Raw genomic sequence first — 19,072 nt, 5'->3', positions numbered from 1 at the left:
CAGATTTCCAGCATCCACAGTTTTTGTTTTCTTTCCAAAATAGAACCATCTGAGGTGGAGCCATTTTATACTGTTCACATAAGTCAGATAGTCCATTAGATGTAAGGGTAGAATTAAGCTACTTGGCCCATCGAGTCTTCTCTGCCATTCGATCATGGCTGATATGTTTCTGAACTCCATTCTCCTATCTTCTTCCCACCACCTTTTGATTCTGTTACTAATCAAGAACATATATATCTCTGTCTTGAATACACTTAGTGACTTGGCGTCCACACCACTCTGTGGCAATGAGTTCCACGGATTGACCACACCCTTGCTGAAGAAATTCCTCTTCATCTCAGTCTTCACTTTTTAAGGCTGTGCTGTCAAGTCCTAGTTTTTCCTACTAGGGGAAACCATTTTTCCATGTCCACTCTATCCTGGCCTGTCATCAATTAGATCACCCTCCCCTCCCATCTTTCTAAACTCCATTGAGTACAGACGAAGAGTCTTCAACTGCTCCTCATATGATAAGCCCTTCATCCCTGGGATCGTTCTAATAAACCTCCTGTGGTCCTCCTCCAATGCCAGCATATCCTTCCTTAGATATGGGGACCAAAACTGCTCACAATATTCCAAATGCATTCTGACCAGAGCCTTAAGCAGCCTCAGCATTACATCTCTGCTCTTTTATTCTAGCCCTCTTGAAGTGAATGCAAACATTGTTTTTGCCTTCCTAACTGCCAAGTGAATCTACATCTTAACTTTAAGAGAATCCTGACCAGGTTTCCAAAGTCCCTTTGTGCATTTCCCAGTTTAGAAAGTGGTCTATGCCTCTATCTTCCTACCATTGTGCATAACCTCTTACCTTCCCACATTGTTTCCCGTTTGCCATTTCTTAGCCTACTGTCCTGGCTTGTCCAAATCCTACTGCAGCCTCCCCTACTTTCTCAATACTACCTGTCCCTTCACCCATCTTTGGGTCATCTGCAAACTGAGCAACAATGCCCTGTGTTCCTTCATCCAAATAGCTAAATATATAATGTGAATAGTTATGATTACAACACGGATGCCTGTGGAACACCAATAGTCACCAGCTGTCTTTTTCCCTATTTTCTACCTTCTGCCAATCCTGTTATCCATGTCAGTACCTTGGCTCTAACACAATGCTCTCTTATTTAGCAGCTTCCTGTGTAGCACCTTGACAAAATAGATCACATCCACTGGCCCTCCTTTGTCTAACTTGCTTGTTACCCGCTCATAGAATTCTAACAGTTTTGTCAGTCATGAACTCTTCTTGATAAAGCCATGTTGGCTCAGCCCTATTTTACCATGCACTGTCAAGTACTGTTCAATATCTCCTTAATGGACTATAAAATCTTAGTAATAACCAAGTCCAAGATAAATGGCAAATAGTTTCCTGTCTTCTGCCTTTCTCCCGTCTTAAACATGGCTGTTATATTAGCCATTTTCCAGTTCTCTGGGACCCTCCCTGACTCCAGTGATTCCTGAAAAATCACCACCAATGCCTCTGCAATCTCTGCAGTTATCTCCTTCAGAACTATGGAGTACAGGCCATCTGGTCCGGGTGACTTATCCACCTTCAGACCTTTTCGCTTCCCCAGCATTACCTACTTAGTGATGACCACTAAACTCAGCTCTGCCCCGGAGTCCCTTGAAGTTCTAGTATGTTGCTGGCATTTTCCGCTGAAAACTGATGTAAAGTACCTGTTCAATTCCTCTGTCTTTTCTTTGTTCCCCAGTGTACTCCAGCCTCATTTTCTAGTAGTCCAATGTCCACTCTTGCCGCTCTCTTACCTTCTATATATCTGAGAACACTCTTGCAATCTTGTTTTATATTCCTAGTTAACTTGTTGTCAAATTTCATCATCTGCCCTTATTGCATTTTTGTTTTGTCTGCTGCTCATCAACACCTTCTCAAGTGTAATTAGGGACAGACAAATGATCACCTACTCAACACCCCCACATCTCTGAATGAATTATAAAATGCATAATTATCAGATGGGTACTGAAATTTCAGTTTCTTTCCTTCCCACCACCCCCCCCCAACTTGTAGCATTTAAGCTTGTTAGGGAGGGAGGAAGATTAATAAGAGTAGGTATGTCCAATTAAGCGGTTGGAAATGGATTTAAAGAAGCATTATTCAAACTAAACATAAACTGCAAGTTCCTACACTGGTGGTGTGCTGCACCAATGAAGGTGCTATCTTTTAGGTAATACAGGTGGAAGTGAAACATCCCATGGAATAACTTCAGAGAGTTGTAGGGTCATAAAACACGGAAATAGACCCTTTGGCCCAAGTTGTCAATGCTGACCAGGTTTTCTAAACTGAACTAGTCCCATTTGCCTGCATTTGGCCCTTATCACTGTAAACCTTTTCTATCCATGCGCCTGTCCAAATATCTTAAACATTGTAATTTTACTTGCCTCTAGCAGCTTGTTCCATATACACACCACCCTCTCTGTGCAAATGTTGCACTTAAAATCTCTTTTACATCTTCCTGTTTCACCTTAAACCTATGCCATCTGGTTTTGAACTCCCCTGTCCTGTGGAAAAGACCTTGGCTATTCATCTTCTCTGTGCCCTTCATGATTTTATAAACCTCTATAAAGTCACCCCTCAGCTTCCTACGCTCCAGAGAGAGAAAGTCCCACCGTATACAGCCTCCTCTTATAACTGAAACCCTCTAGTTTCAGGAGCATGCTTGTAAATCTTTTCTGGCACCTTTTCCAGTTTAATAACATCGTTCCTATTGCAGGGCAACCAGAACTTCACGCTGTACAATTTCCTGTACAGCTGTAACATCATGCCCCAACCCCTGTTCTCAGTGTTCTGATCGATGAAGGCAAGTGTGTTAAATGCCTTCTTCACCATCCTGACTATATACCTACACCCCAAGATCTCTATGTTCAACAACATTCCCCAGGGTCCTACTATTAACTGTGTAAGTTCTGCCCTGGTTTGTCTTACCAAAAATACAATACCTCACATTTAATAAAAATTAAATTCCATCTGCCATTCTTTGGCCCACTGGCCCAGTTGATCAAAACAATGTTGTACTCTTAAATAACCTTCTTCCCTGTCCACTATACCACCAACTTTGGCGCGATCCACAAACGTAGTAAACTTTGTCTCTTATTCCCATCCAAATCATTTATGTAAATGACGAACAACAGTGGACCCAGCACCAATCCTTCGGCACACGGCTGGTCACAGGCCTCTAGTCTGAACAGCAATCCTTTATTGTTACTTTGTCTCCTACCATCAAACTAATTTTGTATCTAATTGGCTTGCTCTCCCTGGATCCTGCATGATCTAACCTTACCAAACAGTCTACCGTGCAGAACTTTGTCTTGTTTGAAGAAAAGGAGTTTATTCTCCCTGCTGTTCTAATCAGTACTTAAAAAGAACAATTGTGCAGGCTAATTATTCGCTTAAAAAATGCACTTTTTTTTCAAGGGCCAATCTGGTATCTGAATAATAGCTGTATGTGTTGCATACAACATTTAATGCCTTGAAGATATTGGTTTTCAGTTGCAGTCTCTGTTTAGATTGCCTTAAGCGGCGTCTATGCTTGGAGTTTCTCTCTGGTGAAGTATTTTCAGATTGTTGAAGAGATGGAAGAATACCTAAACATTGCAGAATTAATTTCCCCATCTCTCTTTGTATCTTTTCAATAATTCTGTGAAGATGCAGCATTGATACATCCATAAGGATATCTTTAAGTTTGCCGATTCATCTGAGAAAGATGGCTCATTTTTATAAAGGAGAAGGAAGAGGAGAATTTTTTTGTTGTAGAATATGTACAACTCTTAGATAATTTATTCAAAGTTGAAATTGTTCTAAGTTTCAAGCTGCAAGAAACAAATTAAAAATTTAATAATGAGTGAATTAACAATTTCATATCTATTTTAGGTAAGTAATAAATTTGAACACTTTGAATGACAAAATATGAATTTTATACTGACACATGTTTCTGTTTTTTTGCCAGCCTACAGCTGGGTCTTCTCAGAACCTCATCTTCCAGGATGAATGGAGTAGCAGTGATGAAGAAAACTGAAGTACAGTTTATTGTTTTGGAGCAACAAATGGTTCTGAATGTATGTGTACAGCTATAGAATACCTCACACCTGTTCAAATGTCGAATGACAACCTGCATTCCATGGAATTTACAGCTTGATGAATTAGTGGGTAAATCTTTTGTGGTACAAAGCCATAGAAACCTAGATTGATCACAGGACTGATCTGAAGTAACTGACCCCAGTGCTACAATAGTGCTACATTAGGTCCTTCTCCCTGATATTGGAAGAGGGAATAAATATCAGCGTTGGTTCCAGCTATTGGTTGATGCCCAATTTCCCCGGCTGAAAGTACTTTTATTTGGATCGTACTTGGACAATGTACTGAAAGTCACTGTCCAGATTCATTTATAAGAGGTAAGAGAAAGATATTTGAAAGCTGCCAGCCCTGTGGGGGCAAAAAAGCACAGTGTGGAATTGATTCCTACAGGATACAAAAGATGAAAATATAATTAGTTATGAAGATTTAAAACATGAGATACTGGAAATATTTAGAATATTACATTGAATAGTTTCCAGTGCTTACCCTTTTAATAATTGAACAGTTGTCTTTACCAAAAAATAACATTGCTTATTTCCAGGTTGAATGATTCTTGAAATGAGTTAATAATGTCACTCATCACAGCCAGCTAGTTTCTGGCTCCATGCATGGCGCAGACACGTGCACACATGCATATGTGTACACACACATTCATAGACCTCGTTGACAATTTGAATAACCGCTATTAACTGGGTTTTGATGCAACTAATTTGGATCCAAATGGTGATTAGAGTCGTATGACATTGCTGGATAAACCTGAGTATTTTGAGATTGTACAGTTCACTGCTGGTCCACTTGGTTCCTTCAATTTTCAGGTTACAAACTGCAGTTGCCCGAAGATATTTATAAGTGTTTGTGATGAAGGCTGGTATCTATGCTGTTAAAATTGATATGTAAAAACTGAAAAGTTGAATTGCTGGAAATGATTTGACTGACAGAACATAAAACACATTAATCATTTTTTATACATAAAGACAAAATGAAGCATTTGTTTTGAACAGAAGACTTTTTTAAAACTTGAAATGCTGAAAGATTGAGTACGAGAGATTAAGTTTAAATGTTGGATTTGTGTATTTTAAATATATGTTCTGTGTAAAAACTATTTTGCCTACTGGACAAAATTTTTGAAGGTCAATACTTAATAAAATCAAATCAAAAACTAATTTTACTCATGATTTCATATTTATCAATAATAGGAAGTTGTGTCACTTTAATAATAATAGTTCTGTTCCTGCAGTACCCAAGGCAGAAATTTGATTAACAATGGCATTATATGATAAGTAAGGAAGAAGTTGTTGAGGTTGGTTGGCTCGCCGAGCTGGTTTCTTGTTTCGCAGACGTTTCGTTACCATGCTTCGTAATGTCCTCAGTGCAGCCTCTGATGAAGACAGCTCACCACCACCTCTCCAGGGCAACTAGGGCCAGTCAGCGATGCTAACATTCCATAAGAGAATTAAAAGACATTGTAAATACTGAGAATTGTTTCATTGCCGGAATCTTTGATGTAAAAGGGGAGGGATATGTATTTGTTTCAGTATGATGGACTATCAATTTGAATCCGATCACATGATGTAATGATGTTATCAGCCATTTTGGGTGGGAAACATCTTAGTCTAACTTTGCCTGTAGAGCAACTATCTCTATAATAAAGCAACTGTTTAACACTTGGCCTTCTGCTCCTTCTTGGAATGTCACAAAGAACCTAACATTTATCCACGTTATCCTTCATCTGTCGTGCATTTGTACAGTCACTGAACATGTCTAAATCACTGTGAAGCACCTCTGCATCTGACTCACAGTTCACCCTCCCAATCAGCTTTGTGTCATCTACAAACTTGGAGATATTACAAGTTGTTCCCTCATTTAAGTCATCAATATGTATTGTGAATAGCTGGGGTCCAAGCACTGATCCCTCTGGTAACCCTCCAGCCGCTGCCTGCTACTTGCGAAAAGTCCTGTTTATCCCTATTTTTGTTTCCTGTCTAACAACCTGTCCTCTATCTATAGGATACCACTCCAATCCCATGTGCTTTAATTTTTACGTGCTATTCTCTTCTATGGGACCTTATTGTTTTATGAGAAAGCAATCCCCAAAACTTTAATCCTTCATTTCATATTTTCTGTCGACAGCAGAGTTATGAATGAATTTGGAAAATGCCTTAAAATAATGAAATGTTGTGTCAAATGAAAATGCCCATATTGAAGTAACACAAAGTTGCTTGGATGCAAATAAAATTTTCAGAAGGAGATCCATCAGATGGTTGTTGTTGTCCTTCCAGACCGGTTGATACAGAGAATGACAGAAGCACAGCTCCATCATGCTTCAAATTGTATTTCCAAAAGTGTTCCTTTAGGATTTGTGAGTTTGTGAAATGCAACACAAATTTGTCTGCAGTTGGCTCTTTGTTTTGATAAGTAGTCAATTAGTTTTCCACAGTCCTTTTGGGGATATCACGAAGTGCAGGAAAGTAGAGTTGAGGTTAAAATCAAATAATCCTTGATCTTACTGAATTGCAGAGCAGGTTTGAAGGGCCAAGTAGCCTACTCATATTCCTTGTCCATTTTTATGTTGGTTGTGAATTGTTTATAACAATTAGCAGCAGCAGCAGCAGCAATTGAAAATATTTGAACTATACTGATACTTGCCAAGGACCTTAGAGTTACTCTCCAAAGAGAATACACCTCACGCAAGTTATATATCAAAAATAAGCATTCCATCACTTGAGGTTCGCACTGTTCAAATGTGTGTAATATGAATGAATCAGATCAATTTATTTCACTTAGGAGGCCCAAAGAACTGGTATAGGTTTTTCTTCTTTCAGTAGTTCGTGGTGTCTAAGATGACATCTGAACTTGTTGCTAATATATCACATTGTCTAAGTCTAAGAATCAGAACAGAAATTCCTGTAAATTATTGGATTGTAAGAAAAATGCAGTTACTTAGTGCTGTAGACTGATCCAATTTCTGTAATTCTATGATTATTGGTAATACTAATTTTCTTTTTCCTTTATGTCATTTTGCTTCACATTTTCACTTCAGACTTTTTTTGACTGGGGAAGGCATGTGGTGGTGTTCCCTGCCTTAGTGTGTCTGTGACTGTGTGGTGAGCTTCCCAAATGATCACCAGTGTGTTATTTATCAAAATGTTAATTATTAATACTGGGACACCGTATTTCCATTCTCAGCCTACACAAAGGTGAGTTACAAATTCACAAAAGATGCAGATGTATTTGTGGAATATGCCTTTTTCTGCAAACAGAGTTGACAGAATAGCCTTAACTGTAAGATTTTGATTAAGAAAAAATTTGCACAACCTGTCTTAAAGCCAAATTGACATTTTACATGATATATAGTTTACTTGCATTTTTTGGCATATACCTGAGTTTGTATTCCAGTTTAAGTAGATTTTACATTTGATTGATGACATCAATTTTCCACAAGTACAAGGAACCTTCATTCATGTATTGGTTGTGTACAATCTGTAGGCCAATGAGAGTTGAAAATGATTAATATTGATATAATTCTTGCATCGAAACCATGGGGGCGGTGCACATGAGTAGACTTGCAGTTTTTGGAACATGGTGGTGCATTACCTTACTAGTTTGAAAAATGCACCACTATTGAACAACTACATACCACAATTGAAACTTCTGACACTAAAAATTAATGAGTGACTAATGCTGAATGCTGGATAACATGCACAGAATGTCAATAATCGTAATCTGACTGAGATGGCGGAAAAGGTTCAGAATAAAGCCTAATTAACAATGCTATTAGTACAATAGTAAGGGATGACCTTGCCTCCTGTGCAATACATAGATCAGGCTGGGTAGCGATTTAAAAAAATGAAAGTGAAAAGGTCACTCACAGGCGTAGTTTACAGGCCCTGTAAAAGTGATAACACTGCCAAAAAGTAAATTGGGCCTGTAACAAATGAACTACATGAATGATCAGTGACTTTACATTTAAATTAGGCAAATCAAATTGGTAAAGGTGTTAGTTATTAAGTGTGCTGGCAGTGTATTCGAGAAAATTCTTTCAAGCAATATATTCTAGTGCCAACCTGTTAATAAGCAATAAGACAGGATTAATCAGTAACCTATTGAAATAAATCCACAAAGGAAAGTATCCCATCACCAAGTCACTCTTAATTTTTGCATGCATAGTATATGACACTGACCAATCTCGCACAGAGCCAGCCCCTGGAGTGAACAGAACCCCTGCCACTCCTGTTTATGTCTGTTAGCCAGGGATCCCTGGTTAGATCAGGTTAACAGCCCTAATTAGGGGACTCATTCTATTAGATCACTGCATCCCTATCCTTCTAAGCCTTGGGATATAGGCCTGTTCTTTTTCTTGTAGCTTCGCCTGGGGTGTTTTTGCACCCAGTCCAGTTTCTTTGACTCTGCCTTGGATACAGGTGGCAAGTACCAGACCATAGCCTGCCTCTTGTGCCTGGAGTGTCTTGGCTGAAATTCATCTTCTGATGGGTGGCACAGTCGCTCAGCGGTTAGCACTGCTGCCTCACAGCGCCAGGGACCTGGGTTTAATTCCAATCTCTGGTAACTGTCTGTGTGGAGTTTGCACGTTCTCCCCGTGTCTGCGTGGGTTTCCTCCAGCTGCTCCGGTTTTCTCCCACAGTGCAAAGATATGCAAGCTAGGTGGATTAGCCAAGCTAAAGTGCCCTCAGTGTCAAGGGATGGATAGGTTAGGTGCATCAGCAATGGGAAATGTAGGGTTACAGGGATAGGGAAAGGGGATGGGTCTGGATGGGATTCTCTTCGGAGGCTCAGTGTTGATTTGTTGGACCAAATGGCCTGTTTCTGTAGGGATTCTATGATAATGTCATCAAGATAGCAACGTGTTCTGTTGATCGCATCCTAAGAGGTTTCTTCAATGCTAGGCGGTTCTGATAGCTTTGCCACATGATCTGAGGGGCCAGGTATGTTTTGTTCCTGCTTCGTTTTCCAGGCCACAGCTTTCATGTGGTCCCCATCCTTATTTCAGGACCGTCTCTCCGTCTTGAACTTTGTACGTCACGGGACCTGACGTCGTGTTTCCATGTCTCTTATTCACGCAGGGCCATTCTCATGGTTTTGACACCAAACTTCATCCCCTAAAGTAAACTATCTCTCTTGCTTACAGGAGTCTTGTGTCCGGCTTTGGTGTTCCTGATGCCCTTTCACCCTCTCTCCCAGGAACGGGAAGGTCATGTTTAACTTGTTGGGGAGTTTTCTCCCCATTAGCAATACTTTTGGAGCTATCCCTGTCGTTGTGTGAGGAGTGGTCCTATAATCAAACAGGAACCAGGACAGTTTGGTATTGAGTAAAAGTGTTGGCTGTTTCTTTAAGCCTGCCTTCAAAGTTTGGATAGCTCTTTGAACAGACCATTGGACAACGGATGGTAGGGAGCTGTCCTTGCACGCCAAATGCCATTCTACTTTAGGAAATACTTGAATTCCCTGCTGGTAATTGATGGCCCATTCTCTGTGACCAATATCTCTGACAGTCAGTGTATTGCAAAAGATGCTCACAATTTTTCAATCCTTGTCCTCATGTTTGGCAAATGAACTCTATGCACATTCAACCACTTTGAATGGGCATCCACAATGACTAAAAACATATAGGCTGTGAAAGGACCAGCGTAGTCGATGTGTAACCAAGTTTAGGGTTTACCTGGCCGTTCCCATGAATGTGGGGGAGCTGCTGGTGGCACTCTGGGCACTACCCCACTAACACAGCTATTTTGGCATCCAATTCTGGCCACCAGACATAACGTCTTGCCAACATCTTCATTTTGGAAAATCCTGGATGACCCTGGTGGAGTTCAGTCAGTATCTTTGCTCAGGACAATCTCTCTTGCTCCCCACATGTCGTCCTGTATGGTGATGTGCTCTCGCCGGGTGCCAAAAGGTTTCAATTCTGGTTGTGATGGCCCTTTTGTTTCCCCCATCACCACCAGCTGTTTTAGTTTTGACAGGACAAGATCTTTTTGTGTCCACAGTCTAATATTGTCAGTGGTGTCTAGAAAGTTTAAAACGAGAACAGACTCTTCTAGTGGCGGCACCACCGGTGGTGTATTGCCAGGGGGAGGTGGCTCAAGGCATCTGCATTTACCACTTGGCCTCCTGTATGGTGTTCCAACTTGTAATTGTATGCTGTCAGAAAAACAGCCTACCGCTGAATTCAACCTGTAGCTATGGACGGCACAGCCCTGTCCTCTTTAAGTAGCCCCAGCAGGGGTTTGTGGTCCATTATTATTATAAATTTACATCCGTAAAGGTGTTAGTGGAACTTTCTCATACCAAACTCCCTTCTTTGTCCGGCATATCTTCGTTCGCCATCAGCCAAAGTCCAGGAAGCATATGCTATTGGGCGTTCCTCTCCGCTGGGCCATCAGTAAGTCAACACAATCCAGATGCCATATGGGACGGCATCACGTGTCAATACCAGATAGCGCTTGGAATCATGGTTCTTGAGTTGCTGAGTAAAACCACGCGCACCTCCAAATTAGAGGAGGCTTGTGTCAGAATATTCATTAGCTAATTCTGTCATCTCTTGTAAGGTTTTAGTATCTGGTACCTCTGGGAAATTTAGGCTCTTAATAACTGAAGAAACTGCGGGTCTACAAGCTGTCAGGAGAATTGTTTGTTGCTTTTTGACTGCCCCAATATCCTTTGCCCAGAAAAAAAGACACATTCTTTCCACATACTGGGCCCAGTGTTCAAAGGCTGGACTGAATGAGTCAAGCTTCTCAATAGCAAGCATGATGCCAGAACTGCTTACCCAAATTCAAATAGGGGAGGTGATGGCCTAGTGGTATTATTGCTGGACTGTTAATCCAGAGACCCAGATAATGTTCTGGAGACCTGGGTTCAAATTATGCCACTGCAGATGGTGGAATTTGAATTCAATAAAAATATCTGGTATTAAGAGTCTAATGATGACCATTAACCCATTGTCGATTGTTGGAAAAACTCATCTGGTTCACTTTAGGGAGGGAAACTGCCATCCTTACCTGGTCTGGCCTACATTGAACTCCAGACCCACAGCAATGTTGTTGACTCTGAACTGCTCTCTGGGCAATAAATGCTGCCTAGCCAGCGGCACCCTCATCCCATTAATGAATAAAGAAAAAAAAACACAACTGTTGTAAGCAAATCTCTTCAGGGGTGTGTTTTTCTCTTGTCACCATAGAATTAACTTCACAAAGGCCATTTTCCCGTCATAAGTCACTCTTTATTTATATGTGCATAGTACGTGATACTGACCCAGCTGAACGGAGCTGGCTCAGAGAGTGAGCAGAACCCTTGACACTCCTGTTTATAACTGTCATTTAGGACTCCCTGGTTGGACCAGATTAACAGCCCCAATTAGGGAATGCATATTCTATGAGGTCTACCTGGCTGATTTCATTCCAATCACTAAAGGTATCGTAAAGGAGCTTCCAAGCAACATTGATTTAACATAATCCAATTTCACATACAGTTTGGTGAAAAATGTTTAAAACTAAACTTTTAAATCTAAATAAGGTAAAACAAGGAAATCATGGAAGTGTTGAATAGGCATTTTGCCTGTTTTTACAGTAGAAGTTAGATAACTTCCCAAAATTTCTTGAAAATCCAAATGCAAAGTGGAGAGAGGAAATTAAAACAATCATTAGCATCATGGATAAGGTGCTGGGGAAGTTTTTTCTACCTAGTATATGTTATAATCTTCAAAAATTCCTTATTGTCAAGATGGATCCCATTGGCAATTAGCAAATCTAACACTTTAATTTAAGAAAGGAAGGAAACAGAAAGTAGGAAACATAGGTCAGTTATCTTAACTTTCATCATTAAGGAGATTTCAGCCAGATACTCAGAAAATCATAATCAGATCAGGAAGAGTCAACATGATTTTGTGAAAGGAGTGTCATGTTTAATTTATTACAGTTCTTTGACATAGTAACAAGCAAGATAGATAGAGGGACCTGTAGTTGTCGCACATTTGAATTTCCAAAAACATTTGATAAGATACATTAATAGAATAGAGAATAGAATAAAATCAATATTAAATTTAGTACACAAAATAACAGCTTATTGTGTAGAGGGTAACACTAACATCAATAGCGGATTGTTTAGGCAACAGGAAACAATAGGGCTAAATGTGTCTTTGTTCGGCTCGACAAGCTATAGTTTGTAAGGATCAGTTTTGGGAACACAATTAGTTACAATCTGTATCAATGTCATGAATGAAGGGACCAAATATACGGTTGCAAAATTTACTGATGGTGACAAGATACTGAGGAAAGTAAAATGTTAATAGGAGTAGATAGCTGCAAAGGGTTATATTCAGGTTAAGTGAGTGGGGTAATGAAAATGATAGAGTATAATGTGGAAAACTGTCATACCATGATAGAGGTCAACAGTACAAAATAAGGCCCTTTGGCCCATGGTGTTGCACCAGTCAAAAACAACCACCTAACTATCCTAATCCTATATTCCAGCACTTGGCCCACGCTTTTGTATGCTTTGGCATCACAAGGTCATATCTAAATATTTCTCAAATGTTAGGAGAGTTTTTGCCTGTACTAGCCTTAAAGGCAGTGAGCTCCAGATTCCTACCACCTTCTGGATGAAAATGTTTTTCCTCATAGCTCCTCTAAACCTTCTGCTCCTTACCGTAAACCTATACTTCCTGGTCATTGATTGCTCCATCAAGGGGAAACATTTCTTCCCGTCAACCCTGTCTATGCCTCTTGTAATTTTATACACGTTGTTCATGCCCCTTCTCAATCTCCTATGCTGTAAGGAAACAATCCCAGTTAACCCAATCTCTCTTCATAACTGAAAATCTCTAGTCCAGGAACATTCTGGTAAACATCTTTTGGACCATCTCCGATGCTATCACATGTCTCTGTCATGTGGATTCCAAAACTGCACATAATACTCTAGCTGTGGTCTAACCAATGTTTTATACAGTTCCAGCATAACCTCGCTGCTTTTAAGCTCTATGTCTTGTTTAATAAAGGCAAGTATCCCATATGCTTTTTCAGCCACTTTATCTACCTGTCCTGCTATCTTAAGGGACCAGTGGACATGTACACCAAGGTCCCTCTGATCCTCAGTGATTCCCAGGGTCCTACAATTCATCATATATTCCCTTGCCTTGATTGTCCTGCCCAAGTGCATCATCTTACATGTGAACTTACAGCAAACATATAATGTAATCAAATATATAACAATTTATAAAATATACAATAACTTATTATGTTATTTTCTATATTTAAAAGGGAGATGGCAGAACTCTGTGATACAGAATGATCTAGGTGTCCTAGTACATGAATCATGATGTTTGTATGCAGATGCAGTAAGTAAACAAACAGGAAGACAAATGTTCTTTATTGGAACATAAAAATAGAAAAATATTACTGAAGATGGAAAGGGCATTCGTGATACCATATCCGGAGTAGTGTAGAATTTTGATCTCCTTATTTGAATAAAATGATAATAGTGTTATCTCTAGATTTCTCCAAATATGAAAGCAGATTTCAATTATTCTAAAGTTTCCATTGCCACATATACCACTGAGGTAGAAATATTCCTTTGATGGTCAACAGACATATTCCATGTTTTGTAGTGGCTAAACATCCTTGTGTATGCAAACATTCAGTAATATTCAATGTTTGAACACTGAAAGAAAACTGGTATTTCACCTGTTTACTTTTAATCTCATTTTAACATTGTATTTTCCTGTTCATTTCAGGACAATAAAAGCAGCTGTTATATACAGAATGTACACATCAATTTGAAAGTTATTTTTTAGCTTGTTCAATAAACTGTCAGCTTTTCCAAATTGGTTGCTCTATTATCTTTGGACAGGTAGGTTATGAGGATAAGCCTCTTTATTTCCTGGTAGGACATATGTGTTGCTGACTGGCCATCATTTATTGTCCATCCCTAGTTGCCCTTAAGAAGGTGGTGGTGAGTTGCTACTTTGAACCACAGCAGTCCAGGTACTATAGGATGATCCAAAATGCCCATAGGTAGGGAATGCCAGGATTTTTACCCAGCAACAGTGAAGGAACGGCAATATATTTACCAGTCAAGGGGATGGTGAGTGGCTTGGAGAGAAGCATGCAGATGGTGACATTCCCATGTATCTTCTGCCCTTGTTCTTCTATATGGAAATGGTTGTGGGTTTGGAAGGTGCTCTCTAAGGGCCTGTGGCAAATTCCTGCAGTGTAACTTGCAGATAGTACATACTGCTGCTGCTGAGTGTTGGTGGTGGAGGGAGTGGATGTTTGTGGATGTGGTGTCAATCAAGTGAGCTGCTTTGTCCTGGATGATGCCAACCTCCTTGAGTGTTGTTGGAGCTGCACTCACCCAAGCAAGTTGGGAGTATTCCATCACAGACCTGAATTGTGCCTCGTTGACGGTGGACAGGCTCTAGCAAGTCAGGAAGTGAGTCACTTGCCCAATGTTACTTTCCCAGTATTGCTAGCCTCTGACCTGCTCTTGTAATAACTGTGTTTATACAGTGAGACCAGTTAAGTTTCTCATCAATGGTAACCTGCCGGATGTTGATAGTGAGGGATTTAGTGATGGTAACACCACTGAATGTCAAGGGGTGGTGATCTGTCTTACTGGAGATGGTCATAGCCTGGCATTTGTGTGGTGTGAATGTTACATGACCCTTGTCAGCCCAAGCCTGGATGTTGTCCTGATCTTGTTGCATTTAAACATGGACTAACTTCAGTATCTGAGGAGTCATGAATAGTGCTGAACGTTGTGCAATCATCGGCAAACATCCCTACTTCTTACCTTATGATGGGGGGTCAGGTCATTGATGGAGCAGCTAAAGATGGTTGAATCTAGGACACCACCCTGAGGAATATCTGCAAATATGTCCTGGAGGTGAGAAGACTGACTTCCTAACAACCACAATCATCTTCCTTTGTGCCAGGTATGATTTTAACCAGCAGAGAGTTTGCCCCTGATACCTATTGATTCCAGTTTTGCTAGGACTCTTTGATGACACACTCCATCAAATATGTTCTTGATGTTAAGTACTATCACTCTTGCCTCACTTCTGGAATTCAGCCCTTTTGTCCATGTTTAAAAGTGTTTGGCATGCTTGCTTTCATTGGAGGTTAGGGCATTGAGTATAGGAGTTGGGAAATCATGTTGTGACCGTGTAGGATAGTGGTGAGGCCACTTTCAGAGTACTGTGTACAATTCTGGTTGCGCTGCTATAGGAAGAATGTTGTTAAACTGGAAAGAGTGCAGAAAAAAATTACAAGGATGTTGCTGGGCCTGGAGGGTTTGAGTTCTAAGCAGAATAGGCTGAGAATTGTTTCACTGGAGTGTTAAGAGGCTGTGGAGTGACCTTCTGGAGGTTTATAAAATCATGACAGGCATTGATAAATTGATTTGCCAAGGTCTTTTCCCCAGGGTAGAGGAGTCCAAAACTAGAGGGCATAGGTTTAAGGTGAGATTGGAAAGATTTAAAGGGGACTTGCGGTGCAAATTTTCACACAGAGGATGGTTCATATATGGGACAAACTGCTAGAGAAAGTGGTACAAGAGTGTACAATTATGACATTTAAAAGAAATTTGGACAGATACATGGATAGGAAAGGTTTAGAGGGATTTGGGAAAACGCAGGCAAATGGGACTACTTCAGTTTTGGGAAACCTGGTCTGCATGGATGACTTGGACTGTATTTCCATGCTGTATGACTCCATGACTCTCTAACCAAGGCTGCAATGAGGTCAGAAGTTGAGTGGCACTGACAGAACCCAAAGAAGACATCACTGACCAGATTATAGCTGAGCAAGTGCTGTTTGATAGCACTTTTGGTGACGCCTTTCTTCACTTTTCTGATGTTTGAGAGTAGACTGATGGGGTAGAAATTGGCTGGGTTAGATTTGCTATGCTTTTGTGTACAGGACATACTCCAATTTTCCACACTGATACAGAAAGTAAAGTCACATGGGATCCGTAGTGAGCTGGTAAGATGGACACAGAACTGGCTTGGTCATAGAAGAGAGACAGTAGCATTAGAAGGGTGTTTTTCTGACTGGACAACTGTAACCAGTGGTAAAAACTGAAAGAACTGCGGATGCTGTAAATCAGGAACAAAAACAGAAGTTGCTGGAAAAACTCAGCAGGTCTGGCAGCATTAACAGAGTTAATGTTTCAGGTCCGGTGACTCTTGCTCAGAGTTCTGAGGATCACTGGACCCGAAACATTAACTCTGTTTTTTCCTTCACAGATGCTGCCAGACCTGCTGAGCTTTTCCAGCAACTTCTGTTTTTGTAACCAGTGGCGCCCTGCACAGATTGGTGGTGGGACCCCTGTTGTTTTCAATATGTATGAATAATGTGAAAGAGAATGTTGATGGTCTAATTAGTAAGTTTCTGGCTGATACACAGTTTGGGGGAGCTGCAGATAGTTTGGAGAATTGCCAGAAGGATATAGATAGGCTGGAGACTTGGATGGAGAAATGGCAGAAGGAATTTAATCTGAACAAATGCAAGGTGATGCATTTTGGAGTGTCTAATGCAGGAGGGAAGTTTAAAGTAAATGGTAATGTCCTTAGATGCATCAACATACAAAGGGACCTTGGCTCACAGGTCCACAGTTCCCTGAAAGTGGCAGCACAAGTGGATAAGATGATCAAGAAGGTATATGGTATGCTTGCTCAGGGCCTACAGTATAAAAATTGCCAAGTTATGTTGCAGTTTTATAGAACTTTAGATAGGCCATATTTGGAATATCGCGTACAGTTCTGGTCACCATGCTACCATTGGGATATGGAGCTTTGAAGAGGATACAGAAAAGGTTTACCATGATGTTGACTGGTTTGGAAGGTATGAGGAAAGATTGGACAAATTTGGATTGTTCTCACTTGAACTTGGAAGCTGAGGGGCAACCTGATATAAGTTTACTATATTGTGAGAGGCATGGATAGGATTGATAGTTGGAGTCCTTTTCCCAGGGTAGAAATGTTAATTACTGGGGGTCAGATATTTAAGGTAAAAGGGGGAGAGTTTAAAGGAAATGTGAGAGGCGAGTTTTTTACACAAAGGGTGAAAGTGCCTTGAATGCAATACCAGAAGAGGTGGTGGAGGCAGGTAAAATAGCAATGTTTAAGAAGCATCTTGTTAGATACATGAATAGACAGGGAATAGAAGGATACTGACTGTATACATGACGTAGAGGTGCCAGTGATGGACTGGGGTGGACAAGGTCAGAAGTCACATGACACCAGGTTATAGTCCAACAAGTTTATTAGAATTTATGGTGTGAGGGGAGTGTCAACAGGTTGAATAATAAGTCTCTGCAGGTAATCAAAAGTGTCAAACGGTGTGAGTAAAGTTTCAACAGCTGAGGCACAGAGATAATTACAAAAAAAAGGAGACAAACCAAATGGCTGAAATAACATCAGACTTACCATGGTGTACTCTTCTGAATCAGTCTTATTCTTGGTCACATACATCTCCATCAATGACAGAGACCTCAGTAACTCACTCTACCGCAAGCCCACGGATGACCTGCAGAGACTTATTATTCAACTGGTTGACACTCCACTCACACCATTCATATAATCTTTTGTTCTTTCTGCTATCAATTTTGTGCCTATATGCCTCTCTGCACTTCACCTGATGAAAGGGCAGTGCTTCGAAAGCTTGTGATTTCAAATAAACCTGTTGGACTATAACCCGGTGTGGTCTGATTTCTGACCAACTCTGTACAGGCAATAGGTTTTTAGTTTCGAAAGGCACCATGTGTTAGTCCAGGCTTGGTGGGCTGAAGGGCCTGTTCCTGCGCTGAGGAAGGGTCACCGGACCGAAACGTTAACTCTGTTTTCTCCTCCACAGATGTGCCAGACTTGCTGAGCTTTTCCAGCAACTTTGTTTTTGTTCCTGTTCCTGTGCTGTCCTGTTCTTTGTTGTTGTCAGGTAGGTGCTAGTGTTGTAATTGCACTGGAAGACCCTCAGTGGTATGTTGTTATAATCAGTGGTGACATTCCAGTGTTTGCTTCTGTAACATTAAGCATTTTATGACATGATAATGAGCTCCGTAAATACAAGCACAAATATGTATTGACATTTCCGTGAGTGACAAATGTAATTTTGAGTTATTCCGTGAATCATAATACTGTGCTGCAATTTTATTAAGGCGTAACTGCTGGTCCAACCCAACTATAGTAGATAAGCAGTCACTTATTTTCATTTGGGATGTGGCCTCTTGCAGTATAAACTGCAGACCGACTCGTTTGCAATCGCTGAGAATGGATAATAGTCAAATTTCTGAGGGGAAATTTATCATTCCGATTCTCGGTGAAGTTTTAGAACTCGCCCACTTTCCGTCCAAACCTTTTCGTAAATTTTGAGGTATCAATTGCCGGGGTGTACATGTTAATCCGTGTAAATTCGTAGGTTAAAATATCAATACAAAATTTACTCTGCAGTGTTCATTGTGAGCAACACCTTACAATATGAGACCCACCAGACCATAAGGGATTTTTTGCACCTGACCCGCAGATTGCAGCGCCTAAATGGTGACTTCTACATTCCCATGTGATAAATCTTGCTTTACAGCCAAGAGATTATTTTCTTTAAACCGAAATTTCAACGGAATTGTACAATTTGTTGAGATCTTGATTCAGTCACAGCAACTTGATGCGAATCCGACCTTTACTTCATGGCGTTTACTTCATTGAGCAAAAAAGTACTTGGAATGCGACCTGTTGCGAACTTGTAATCGATTTCGTAACCGTAGATCCTGCCAATAAATTCTTTTGGAGAGAGCAATGCAGGTAGCGTGATGCACTACAATGACGCTGACGACACTGGCTGGAAGAACTGGTTTCTGACCGAGATAGTAGGAACTGCAGATGCTGGAGAATCTGAGATAACAAGGTGTAGAGCTGGATGAACACAGCAGGCCAAGCAGCATCAG

At 40.5% G+C, this 19,072-nt stretch overlaps 1 protein-coding gene across 2 annotated transcripts in view; it reads left to right on the top strand.

Moving 5' to 3' along the window:
- The window catches only part of ercc8 (excision repair cross-complementation group 8), a 52,714-nt gene extending 47,431 nt beyond the window's left edge, over window positions 1-5,283 (top strand). For both annotated transcript variants that reach the window (XM_020511304.2, XM_048598759.1), the window contains one exon: window positions 3,993-5,283. In XM_020511304.2, the coding sequence (XP_020366893.1) occupies window positions 3,993-4,061 (69 nt within the window). In that variant the 3' untranslated portion in view covers window positions 4,062-5,283. The remainder of the gene's footprint in view (window positions 1-3,992) is intronic.
- The last annotated feature ends 13,789 nt before the right edge of the window (window positions 5,284-19,072 follow it).

Source organism: Rhincodon typus, chromosome 1 (assembly GCF_021869965.1).
Source record: "Rhincodon typus isolate 14 chromosome 1, sRhiTyp1.1, whole genome shotgun sequence".
NCBI lineage: Eukaryota > Metazoa > Chordata > Chondrichthyes > Orectolobiformes > Rhincodontidae > Rhincodon > Rhincodon typus.
The sequence above is the reverse complement of the archived record's forward strand: the minus strand, read 5'-3'. Positions and strand labels throughout refer to the sequence as shown.